Source organism: Mauremys mutica, chromosome 12, assembly GCF_020497125.1.
Source record: "Mauremys mutica isolate MM-2020 ecotype Southern chromosome 12, ASM2049712v1, whole genome shotgun sequence".
In the NCBI taxonomy this organism is placed as follows: domain Eukaryota; kingdom Metazoa; phylum Chordata; order Testudines; family Geoemydidae; genus Mauremys; species Mauremys mutica.
In genome coordinates, this window is record NC_059083.1 from 15610755 (window position 1) to 15621580 (window position 10826).

The 10826-nt window shown below is 47.4% G+C and overlaps 1 protein-coding gene across 1 annotated transcript; it reads right to left on the minus strand.

Moving 5' to 3' along the window:
• Window positions 1-2063: 2063 nt before the first annotated feature.
• On the minus strand, window positions 2064-7180 carry LOC123345748 (butyrophilin subfamily 1 member A1-like). The gene is made up of 3 exons (XM_044982794.1): window positions 7080-7180; window positions 6268-6371; window positions 2064-3383 (listed from the first exon to the last, which is right to left on the minus strand). The coding sequence occupies exons 2-3, from the start codon at window positions 6341-6343 to the stop codon at window positions 2866-2868; spliced, it is 594 nt and encodes a 197-aa protein (XP_044838729.1). The 5' UTR covers window positions 6344-6371; window positions 7080-7180; the 3' UTR covers window positions 2064-2865.
• Window positions 7181-10826: the final 3646 nt, after the last annotated feature.

The window sequence follows — 10826 nt, forward strand, 5'->3', positions numbered from 1 at the left end:
TGCTCACCGCTTGTGGGGGCCCGGGCGGGAGATGACAGCTCCTCCGGGGCGAGATCCAGCTCCTCCCGCTGCTGGGAAGAGCGAGCTCCCCTGGCCGGGAGGGGGAAAATAAAAAAAGCCCCTCTGCCCCCCCCCCACCATTTTTGCAAACTCTGGTGTCTCAGTCCCACTGGGGTAACTGCTGCCCCCTGTGCCCCGCCTGTGCCGGGTTTTGCCCTCTGTCACCCCCTGCCAATGCCCTCCACCCTTGGGCTTAACTCCGCTTCCTCCCCCCCAGTCCTGATTTTGCCCTTTAGCCCCTCTCCTAATCCTGCCTCCAGCTGCTTGACCCCCCCAGACCAGTCAATTTCCGACCCCCGCTCAGACCCTGGCCACCCCCCTGCTCCGATTCGCCCCCTTTTAACCTCTGTCAATAGCAGTCAGCAGAATCCTATGGCTAATATGGGCAGGGTGAAGGGCAGTGGCTTCAGCAGATGAACTGAGCATGCTCAGTTAACCATAAGTAGCACATTCCTACACGGAGCAATTCACTACACTACACCTGCTGCGGTGGGCACAAAAAGGGCCCCTCTTAAAGCAGCCAAATTTGTATTCCTGTGCACGCCCCTGCTACCCAGTCTGGTGGAGGTGGGCTAACTACTCTGATGGGAGGGATTCTCACATCAGCGTAGGTAGTGTTTATACCAAAGTGCTCCAGCAGGGCACCTGCAGTGGTACAGCTGCGCCTCTGGCATTTTAAATGTAGACAAGCCCAGAGGCTGGTTATTGAATTAACAACAGAAGAAATGAACTGCAACAAGTGAACACAAACAGCCCAGAGTATGAAAATGATTATTCCAAACTCCAAGCAGATAATGTAAAAATATGGATAGGAAATCAGGACTGATTCACAACTGACCTGTTAGTTTAACATGGTGCGTGATTGGGAATGGCTAATATTCCCCATGGATAATTCTCGTAGTTTTGGGGCCATGGTTTGCACTTTATTGCATGGATCTGCAAACGTTCTTCTCAGGGAGACACCAACAATGCAGTGCTGTATCTGGCGTTATATTTGCACCAACATGTCATTACATTTTCCATGATGATCCCACATTGAAAAATACAGTAACTCCTCGCTTAATGTTGTAGTTATGTTCCTGAAAAATGCTACTTCAAGCAAAATGATGTTAAGCAAATCCAATTTCCCCATAAGAATTAATGTAAATGTGGGGGGTGGGTTTGTTAGGTTCCAGGGAAATTTTTTTCACCAGAAAAAAGATTATATATATATATACACACACACACACACACATATATATATATACAGTATAAGTTTTAAACAAACAATTTAATACTTTACACAGCAATGATAATTGTGCAGCTTAGTTGAGGTGGTGGAGTCAGAGGGTGGGATATTTCCCAGGGATGCCTTGCTGCTAAATGGCGAACTAGCACTCGGCTGAGCCCTCAAGGGTTAACACATTGTTGTTAATGTAGCCTCACATCCTACAAAGCATCATGAATGGAGGAAGGGGAGACAGCATGTCAGAGAGAGACAGAGACACACACCGTGTGTGTGTGTGAGAGAGATGCACATTGCCTCTTGAAGAACGCTGACCCCACTCTAAGTACATTGCCTTTTTAAGTAGATCAGTAAGTTGAGACAGCAGCTGCTGCCGGCAAGCTCCCTCAGTCCTCAGTCCTGTCCTGCTCCCCCCACCCGCCCGCCCACCCCGCTCTGTGGAAATGGGGTAAAGGAGTGGGGAACAGGAGCATTGTGCAACTTTAAACGAACATGTTCTCTAACTGATCAGCAACGTAACAACATTAACTGGGACTATGTTAAGTGAGGAGTTACTGTAGATTTGTATCAGAGGGGTAGCCGTGTTAGTCTGGATCTGTAAAAGCAGCAAAGAGTCTTGTGGCACCTTATAGACTAACAGACGTTTTGGAGCATGAGGTTTCGTGGGTGAATACCCACTTCGTTGGATGCATGTCACAGGGGTGGTGCTGGGAACGGATTCTGAAAGAATAACGTGAAAAATAGGAACAAATATTTATTGCAAAATCAAGGCTCTTCCTACCAGATACTGAGTAACAGGGAAAAGTCAATTACACAAAGAAATGCAATAAATATTTTGAAAAAACAATTCCCAGACAAACAATTCCCCACCTGGAAAAGCTTGTGATGTGATGGACGCCGGGCATATTTTATTCAGATCTTTCACATCTCGCCAATGTTTCGTGTGTGTTTTCCCTTTATATTGCACCATTGCACGGCAGAGAAAAGATCAGCGTCTGACCTATCTCAGCAACGCAGTTTTGCGCTCTCTCTGCCAAGGGCTAACAGCAGGGCACGAGGGAGTAGGCAGTTGGCACAGATCATTTATTTAAGGACAAAAGCCTTACAGAGAAAAAAGATCAATAAAACAATAACAAATGGAAAGGCAGACTCTGCTTCCCAGAGGTCCCCCATCAGTCCTATGGAGACCCTGGCAGGCTCTAGTCCTTCCACTCCTTCACAGGGTTTGACCTATCGATGAAAAGTTCATGTCAGTTTGTTGGCTCAAAATGAGAGAGTCTGTTTAAACTCACCCTTTAGACCCCAAAATTTGTTCCCAAGCTCCTGAAGCAGGTAAAATCAACTGGTGCCCCTGTCTCCAGGGGGCAAAGCCTTAAAGGCTGGGAATCTGTGTAATCAACCATAAGAATTTGCATTGATCTTCCGAGATTCCCCAGAAAATCCACCCAATGAGCCAGGAACATACAATTACCTGTAATACACATATTGATACATAGGCCTGTCAATATACTATGGGCCCATGTCGTCCAGCCCATCTGAATATAGTAGTCGCTGGAGTTTCTTGGGATCACAGCCATGCATCACCCTCTGGGGAACAGTTTTATGTGGGACAAAAATACACAAAAGTAAGGGAAAACTCTCTCCCCGTAGAAAGAGACCGGCGGGAAAGCGAAGAGCAGCTCCTCATTGCTGAGGTCATAAAATGACACTTGCCCCAGTTCATAGTCCAGGTAGATACCGATCTCATTATTGTTATTTTTGAGGGGCACATAGGTGTTGGAAGGGCTGGTGAGCGCCATGCAGAGGTGATGATATTTCTGCAAACCCAAGACTCCCGTGTTGGGTCGAAAGACAATATGTCCCTTCCTCCTCACAGACTCTCTGGCCACACCCACAGTCCAGAACATCCCATCCACCTCCACCTCCCAGTAGTGTCTCCCCGAGGTGAATCCCTCACAGCCCAGCACACAGGGATCAGTGTCAAATCTCTCCGGACGGTCAGGCATCTTGTGACTTGGTTTTCCCCATCTGGCACCTTTCAGGTCCTCAGAGAGGATGAGTTCAGGACCTGCCGTGTCTGGATCCAGAGTCACATTCACTGTATGACAGAGAGAGAATCAGAGCGTTAGGGGCTGAGCTCAGCACTGGGGGGAAGGTTGGATGGAATATTCAAGAGGTTAGACATTAGTACAAAATAATCATCTACGACTGGGTGCCCACAATGTCTCCGACAACAACTTCTTTTTCTAGGTGAAAGGTAAGTCTGAAAGTTCACACCAAACCCTTGGTTGTTAAAAGCCTCCCAGGGATGCTGGAGTTATCAATGATCAGTGTGAAAAAATTAGGACATTCGGAGGTGGGGATACGAGCAAGGTACAAGGACATTTTATGTGTGTGTTTTAAAAGCAAGAAACATTGAAAAGATAGGACATTATAAGTGATAGTCATTCAAATAACCTGCACTCTGCCCCTCTAGGTACCCATTCTTCCATCTTTCCCTTCGTCTATCGAGGGTAGCTGGAACAATTTGTACAGTGTGGGTGCTGAGAGCCATTGAACCAAAATGTAAACCCTGTATATGATGGAAACCACTTCAAGCCAGCACCTCTGCTTCCATCACTCCTGGTTCTGTAAAATGTGTCCTTTTAGGACCAAGGATACAAGTTCTTAGTCTATAGCCATGGACAGGGTAGAACTGAACACTGCTCTGAGAGTGGGAGTTAAGAAAATGGGAACAATAAACCATCATTTTCAAAGTTCCTTTCATGCATACACAATTCTGAATGTCAACACACATAAGAAATATGCTGCCTCACGGCACCCACCAGTTTTGTACACTTGTGATCTAGGCGTAGGAGGTGAGTTTACATAGACACACTAGCTCCCTGCACGAGGACCCTGGTGCAACTCTTGGGGCCTAGGATCTTTGTAAATAAGGTGGGATAATTGATGCTCATGTACTGTGACAAATCAGAAATGGACAAAGCAGCTCGTCTCCTGTGCACGCCACATGGTCCTAAAGAAGGATTCATGTGACCAGGGCTGGCTCTGGCTTTTTTGCTGCCCCAGGCAAAAAAAACCAAACAACTTGTGAGGCAGCTGGAGCAGCGAAGCTAAAAAAAACCCTGCGGGGTGGCCGGAGCCAGTGTGCAAACTTTCGGCTAGCGGGACTCCCTGCGCTGCAGATGTGCTCTGGGCAATGGAGTGCGCGCCCCAGCTAGCAGAGGGGAGGAGGAGGGAGCGGGGGGGAGAGAGAGAAGGGGGGCAGCCAGGGCTTCCTTCAGCCAGGGTGCTCACCACTCGGCCCCTCCCGCTGCGCCGCCTGCCAGGAGGGCTCCACGCCGCTCCAGTCGGCGGAGAGGGAAGGACGCAGAGCCTTGCTGCAGACCTGGTACCAGCTGGGGCAGATGGAGTGTGCAGCCTACTCCCAGCAGGGCACTCCACCACGCTGCTGCCCCCTACAGGGCGGCCAGAGTGGTGAACAACAACAACAAAAAAAAGAATAAAAAAGAGCGGCCGTGTCGCCCTAGGATTGGATAGAAGCCGCCCCTTAGAATCTGCCACCCCAAGCCTGAGCTTGCTTGGCTGGTGCCTGGAGCCGGCCCTGAATGTGACCCAACCATTTTAGATTTTAGCATCCCCATCCTTAGAGGTTTTTAAGAATAGGTCAGAGGAAGCCTGTCAAGAATGGTCTAACTATTCTCCGTCCTGCTTCAGCGAGGGCGGGTGATGGACTAGATGACATCTTAATGTCCTTTCCAGCCCCACATTTTTATGAGTCTATAAGCAATTCTTTGTGGTAACTGATGAGTAGAGCTGGACAGGAAATGAAAATTTTACCCTGTAAAGTTTTTGTTGGAGGGTGGGGTGGGGGGAGTTTATATCTATTCATAAAACTGACAGTTGCCAAAAACTGAAAACATCTTGTGGTTCGATTTTCCAATAATAAAATAAAACAAAACCAATGAAAGTGATGTTTGTGTATGTAAATTTCCATTTAGTTGAAAAGACATTTTCTCACCTTCCCTCCACCCCCAAAAACCAAAATCACTGATAATTGTCAACCAACTGAAATTCTGAAAAGAAACTTAAAGTTACAAGACACCCAAATATTTCCTAGTATGGATGGATAAAGTTATTGCAGAGTCTTTCAGACAGTAGGGGCAGAGTTAAGATGGTCATCAGTGACCTTACCTGAGAAATTTCTTGCTTTCACATGCTGGGTATTTTTGCAATGTAATTCTTAAAATGTCCTGCCCGAATGCCTGCAGTGTTGTAGCAGTGTCAGTCCCAGGATATTAGAGAGACAAGGTGGGTGAGGGATTATCTTTTACCTGCAGAAGAGCTCTGTGTAGCTTGAAAGCATGTCTCTCCCACCAACAGAAGCAGCAAAGAATCCTGTGGCACCTTATAGACTAACAGACGTTTTGCAGCATGAGTTTTCATGGGTGAATGCATCCGACGAAGTGGGTATTCACCCACGAAAGCTCATGCTGCAAAACGTCTGTTAGTCTATAAGGTGCCACCGGATTCTTTGCTGCTTTTACAGATCCAGACTAACACGGCTACCCCTCTGATACTTGCCACCAACAGAAGTTGGTCCAATAAAAGATATCACCTCCCCCACTTGTCTCTGCCTTAATGTATTTATTTAAACAATATTGTATCTTTGTGTTTCTTGGCTCCTTCATCCTGAATTTCCTAGTTGCTAATGAGTGCTGGTTTTTTAAATCCCAATGTTCCTGCAAAGTGCTGATTTGTCCGTGGGATGGGGGGAGGAGCTGATCAGCAGGGCCCACCAGTGGGTGCTGAGCACCCACTATTTTTTTCCATGGGGCTTGGGTGCTCCAGCCCCAGAGCACCCATGGAGTCAGCATCTATGGGCCCGACACCCCATTGGGAAGCTCAGCAGAACCTCCAGTGGCTGGGGAAAAGGCATTGCACGTTGACGAAATTTCGGAGCGGGGGTTTGTGTGTCTTACCTTTGAATTGCTTCAGAGTTTGGGGGTTGAGGGAAAACTCCGGCGTCCTCTGCCTCGGTTCAGGAGAAAGAGCCATTGCAGCCCGTACCTTCCCCTCCTCATGCCTAGAGCAGTTAAAACACCAACCACACATTTATTACTCTTCACCTGATTGCTCAGTTCAAGTGGCAGCAAAACATCAAGGGGCCCGTTTGTGCCTGGACCTGGCATGGGTCTGCAAGTGCTCTCGAGGTTGGGGGAGTGATGGCGAAAGACCCACAATGGGAGCAGTATGGAGCAGTGGAAAGAGCACGGGACTGGGAACCAGGACACCCGGCTTCAGCTCCCTGTGTTCTGCAGCACACATGCTGGGTGACTAAAGGCAAGTGACTTCCCCTCCCACCTTCTGTCTGGCTTGCCTGGAGCGTACATTCTCCAGGGCAGGGACTGTCTCTTTGTGCGTATGCGGTGGGGTCCTGATCTCAGCTGGGGGTACAGGTACCATGGTAATATAAATGCTAGAGACTCTTTTCGCTGCCATTCCCACACAGGGACTAGGCAAAATGTCCAGCCCTGGTCCCTTCTGACAGCTGCTTATTCCCTGTCATAGCTTTTCAGACCTTTGGGTGACTATTTTAAAACTTTTCTCTGCAACCATGAGAGCGAGAAATTGCCTTAAAAAAAAAAGAAGTGGCTGAGATTTTAATGTAATCACATGACTCCAGGAAATGGTGCTTTAAGGAAACAAACAAACAAAAAACCACCATAAAATATCACCATCCAGACGTGTAACCTTGGAGATGTGTCTTTCAGCCAAAGCCCAAGCCCCTTACCTGCATTGTGAAGTATGAGGGGAAGTGAGAAGGAGCCACGGACCTGCTCAATATGTCTCTGGCATCCTATAAGTGAGAGGGAGAGAAAAGGGAGTTCAGCTCCACATGACACATACTAGGGACTCCTCCTGCTCCAGAAGCAGCTCATTTTTTTGGTCACTACTTCACTGTCACAGTTACCAATAGCTGGTCAATTCAGATCTATGGCTTTAATTTCTCAGTTCCAATCGTTAACTCTCTGAACTCCAGCGATTAGGGTTTGGGGCTTGGAGAACCTTTTCTCCACCGCTAAAATAGAAACTCCCTATTTATGAACCTTAGGAAGTCAAATCACCCAGGGAACAGAAACAAAACCATGTGATTTTGGAATCCAATCACAAGGCACCAGCAGCAAATAATGAACATTGTATATGCATAGTAGTAGCCTGCGTGTGAGCAATCCGTACCCCACCTGCAAACTAAAGACTCCAGGACGGTCACTTGGAACTGCTGCACTGAGGTCTGGTGTGATACATGGATCCAGGCAGAGACACCCGCGCCTGCTGATGGGGGGGGGGGGGCAGAGTGAGGGCACCCAGCTTCAGCAGTGTTACTGAGCATGCTCAGTCCATGTGCGCAGGATCAGTACAATCCAAGCAGCAAATCTGGGGCGGGGCTTTTGACTCCACATTCCCGCACCCTCTATGCCTTGCCTCTGGATCCGGAGGCGAAAATGAATTCACACAACCCTTTAGTCAAAGCCCTAGCGGACAACTAATCTAGAAAACAAAGATTAAACAAGACCCAAATAACTGGAAGTTAAAGCTGGACAAATTCAGATCAGAAACAAGGTGTTAGTTTTTAAACATGAGGGTAATTAGTCATGGGAACAATTTACCAAGAGTGGCGGTGGATTCTCCGCCACTGGCAATTTTAAAATCAAGACGGGATTATTTTTTTTTCTTCTGAAAACTATGCTCTAGCTCAGGGGTAGGCAACCTATGGCACGTGTGCTGAAGGCGGCACACGAGCTGATTTTCAGCGGCACTCACACTGCCCTGGCCACTGGTCCGGGGGGCTCTGCATTTTAATTTAATTTTACATGAAGCTTCTTAAACATTTTTAAAACCTTATTTACTTTACATACAATAATAGTTTAGTTATATATTATAGTCTTATAGAAAGAGACCTTCTAAAAATGTTAAAATGTATCACTGGCACGCGAAACCTTAAATTAGAGTGAATAAATGAAGACTCGGCACAGCACTTCTGAAAGGTTGCCAACCCCTGCTCTAGCTCAACCAGGAATTATTTCAGGGAAGTTCTATGGCCTCTTTACCAGAGGTCAGACTTGCTGATCACAAGTATCTGGGGGTAGCCGTGTTCGTCTGTATCCACAAAAACAACCAGGAGTCCGGTGGCACCTTAAAGACTAACAGATTTATTTGGGCATAAGCTTTCATGGGTAAAAATAGGGTTACATTTCTAGATGTTGAATAATTCAACCTGCTCTACGTTAATGATGGCTCAAAAATAGCAGAGATGTTGGGTTCCTTCCCCAGCAAAGAAACAGAAGCAGTTGGAGCAGTGAGCACGGAAGTAAAAATACCTCTGGATAAAGAACAGCCAAAAGGCTATATGGGAAATATGAGGATATAAAAAACAACCAAGGCAGATAGCAGGAGCCCAAAAGGCATCGTTCCTACCGTAGTCAAGAGGAGACTGGCTATTGACTGCAAAAGAGACAAGGATCGGTTTGAAGGGAATTGAACAACAAACTTACTGCATAATGCAGAGTGTTTCTAAATTCTGGACTGCTAGGGAGACATCAGGAGCTGTTTTGTTTTTTTTTATCGGTGAAAGAGTGATCCTAGCAATTACCCCATCCCATCATTCTAGCTCTGATAAGATAAACGATGCAGCAAATATTTAGAGACGTGTTTTAAAATGTCTTGCAGCTGATCCCCCATTTCGTTACTTGATTTTCTACTGGTGGTTTTTATTCTAATATGTTTCACTCACTAGCCATTTCCTACCTTGCACTGCTCAGCGGCTGTCTCTGTGGAAGCTGTAACATGGTTTCTTGGTGCGCCGTGCAGATCGCAGAGGTGAGTCTTTGGCCCCTCTTCAGACAACAACGCAAATTCCTCCTGGTGTTTCCCACACACTCACTCTATTTCTGGATCTTTGGCCCGTTGCAGAATGAATGGTCTGCCCAGTTCTACAACACTCCCCTGGGTTTCTCTGCACAGAGGAAAGATGTTTCTAGGTGAGTCTTCCAAGCACTGGCTAATGCAGGTGCAGCAAATGTTCTCTCTCCAACCACGACCACTGGACTTATAAGTAAGTCACAAGGATTGTGCAAGCAGCCTCCTATTGGAGAGTTTTGGCTGGATTCTCAGAAGCCACCGCTCCTACTGTGTAAAAGAGAGAAGATCAGCTGCAATCTCCTCATCACAGACATGACCTGAGTCTTACCCAGCAACCGGCTGTTTCTTTCCCTGGAAGCGGTTTGTGCGTGTTGTTTTGGTGTTTGCTTCTGGGTTTGCAACGTGTAATTTTGTCAGCGGGCCAGAGCCTGGGAGGCTCGGCAGAGAAATGAATGAAAAGTGGATCTGAAGAGCCAAATCTCTGGAGGGACACAGGGGTCTTCAAGGGAGTACATCAACTCATCTAGAGATTTGCCTAGTTTTACAACAGGCTGCATAAAAAGCACCAGCAAAGTCAGGACAGACTAACATTTCAGACAGACACTGACGTGTTTATACGGCTCTACAGACTATACGCTGAAACGGAAGTACAATATTTACATTCCAATTGCTTTATTTTATAATTCTGTGGTAAAGATGAGAAAGGCAGCAATTGTTCAGTACTAGTGGCTGTGACATTTTTGTATTTTTATGTCTGATTTTGTAAGCAAGTCGTTTTTCAGTGAGGTGAAACTTGGGGTACAAACAAGACAAATCAGATGCCTAAAATGGGCACAGTCATCTGGAAAGATTGAGAGCCGCTGCTGTAACTCCTCTGAAATTAACGAAGATCCACTAGGGACAGAGGCAATGCATGGAGGGGGAAATGGGGGGGGGGGTCACATGCCCCTCCCCCTCCAGATTTGCTGCTTGGCTTGTACTGAGCATGCTCAGTAACACTGCTGAAGCCAGCTGCCCTCACACTGTCCCTTCCCCTCCCCCGTGCCCCTCCACTATTGGCAGGCACAGGTTGTCTCTGATTTATGAATCTGACCCCAAGGGTATGTCTACACTGCAGCTGGAGGTTTCATTTCCAGCTCACGCAGACATACCCCTGCTAGCTCTGATCAAGCTCGCAGGCTAAAAATAGCAATGGTAGCCCAGGTGGCAGGATAGGGAGCCAGCCACGGTACTTACCCAGGGTTTCAGGTGGGGTTGCACATGAGACGGAGAGCCCTTCCTGCTGCCCACACATCTGTTTCTAGGACACTAGCTCAGTCAGCGCCAGCGTGGGTACTCCTCTATGCAGAGACAAGCCCAGGGGATGGAGTGAGGGCAGCCGGCTTCAGCAGTGTCACTGAGTAGGCTCAGTCTGTGTGGACATGCTCAGTACAAGGCAAGCAAATCGGGGAAGGGGGGGGCTCCTGACCCTGCATGCCCCCCAACGCATCACCTCCACCTATATGAGCTGGAAATTACACCTCCAGCTCCAGTGTAGACACATCCTAGAGAAGCACAGACATTTGTCACTGATTCCCTCCCACCCTGTGCCTCCCAAAGAAAACAAAATATATTTTTG

What these genes read in the sequence shown, in the direction of transcription:
- LOC123345748 (XM_044982794.1), bottom strand. Translation starts at nt 6,343, where the DNA reads ATGGCTCTTTCTCCTGAACCGAGGCAGAGGACGCCGGAGTTTTCCCTC. An exon ending in AACTCTGAAGCAATTCAAAG is followed by an intron (nt 3,384 to 6,267) that starts GTAAGACACACA and finishes TCTGTCATACAG; the next exon opens with TGAATGTGACTCTGGATCCA.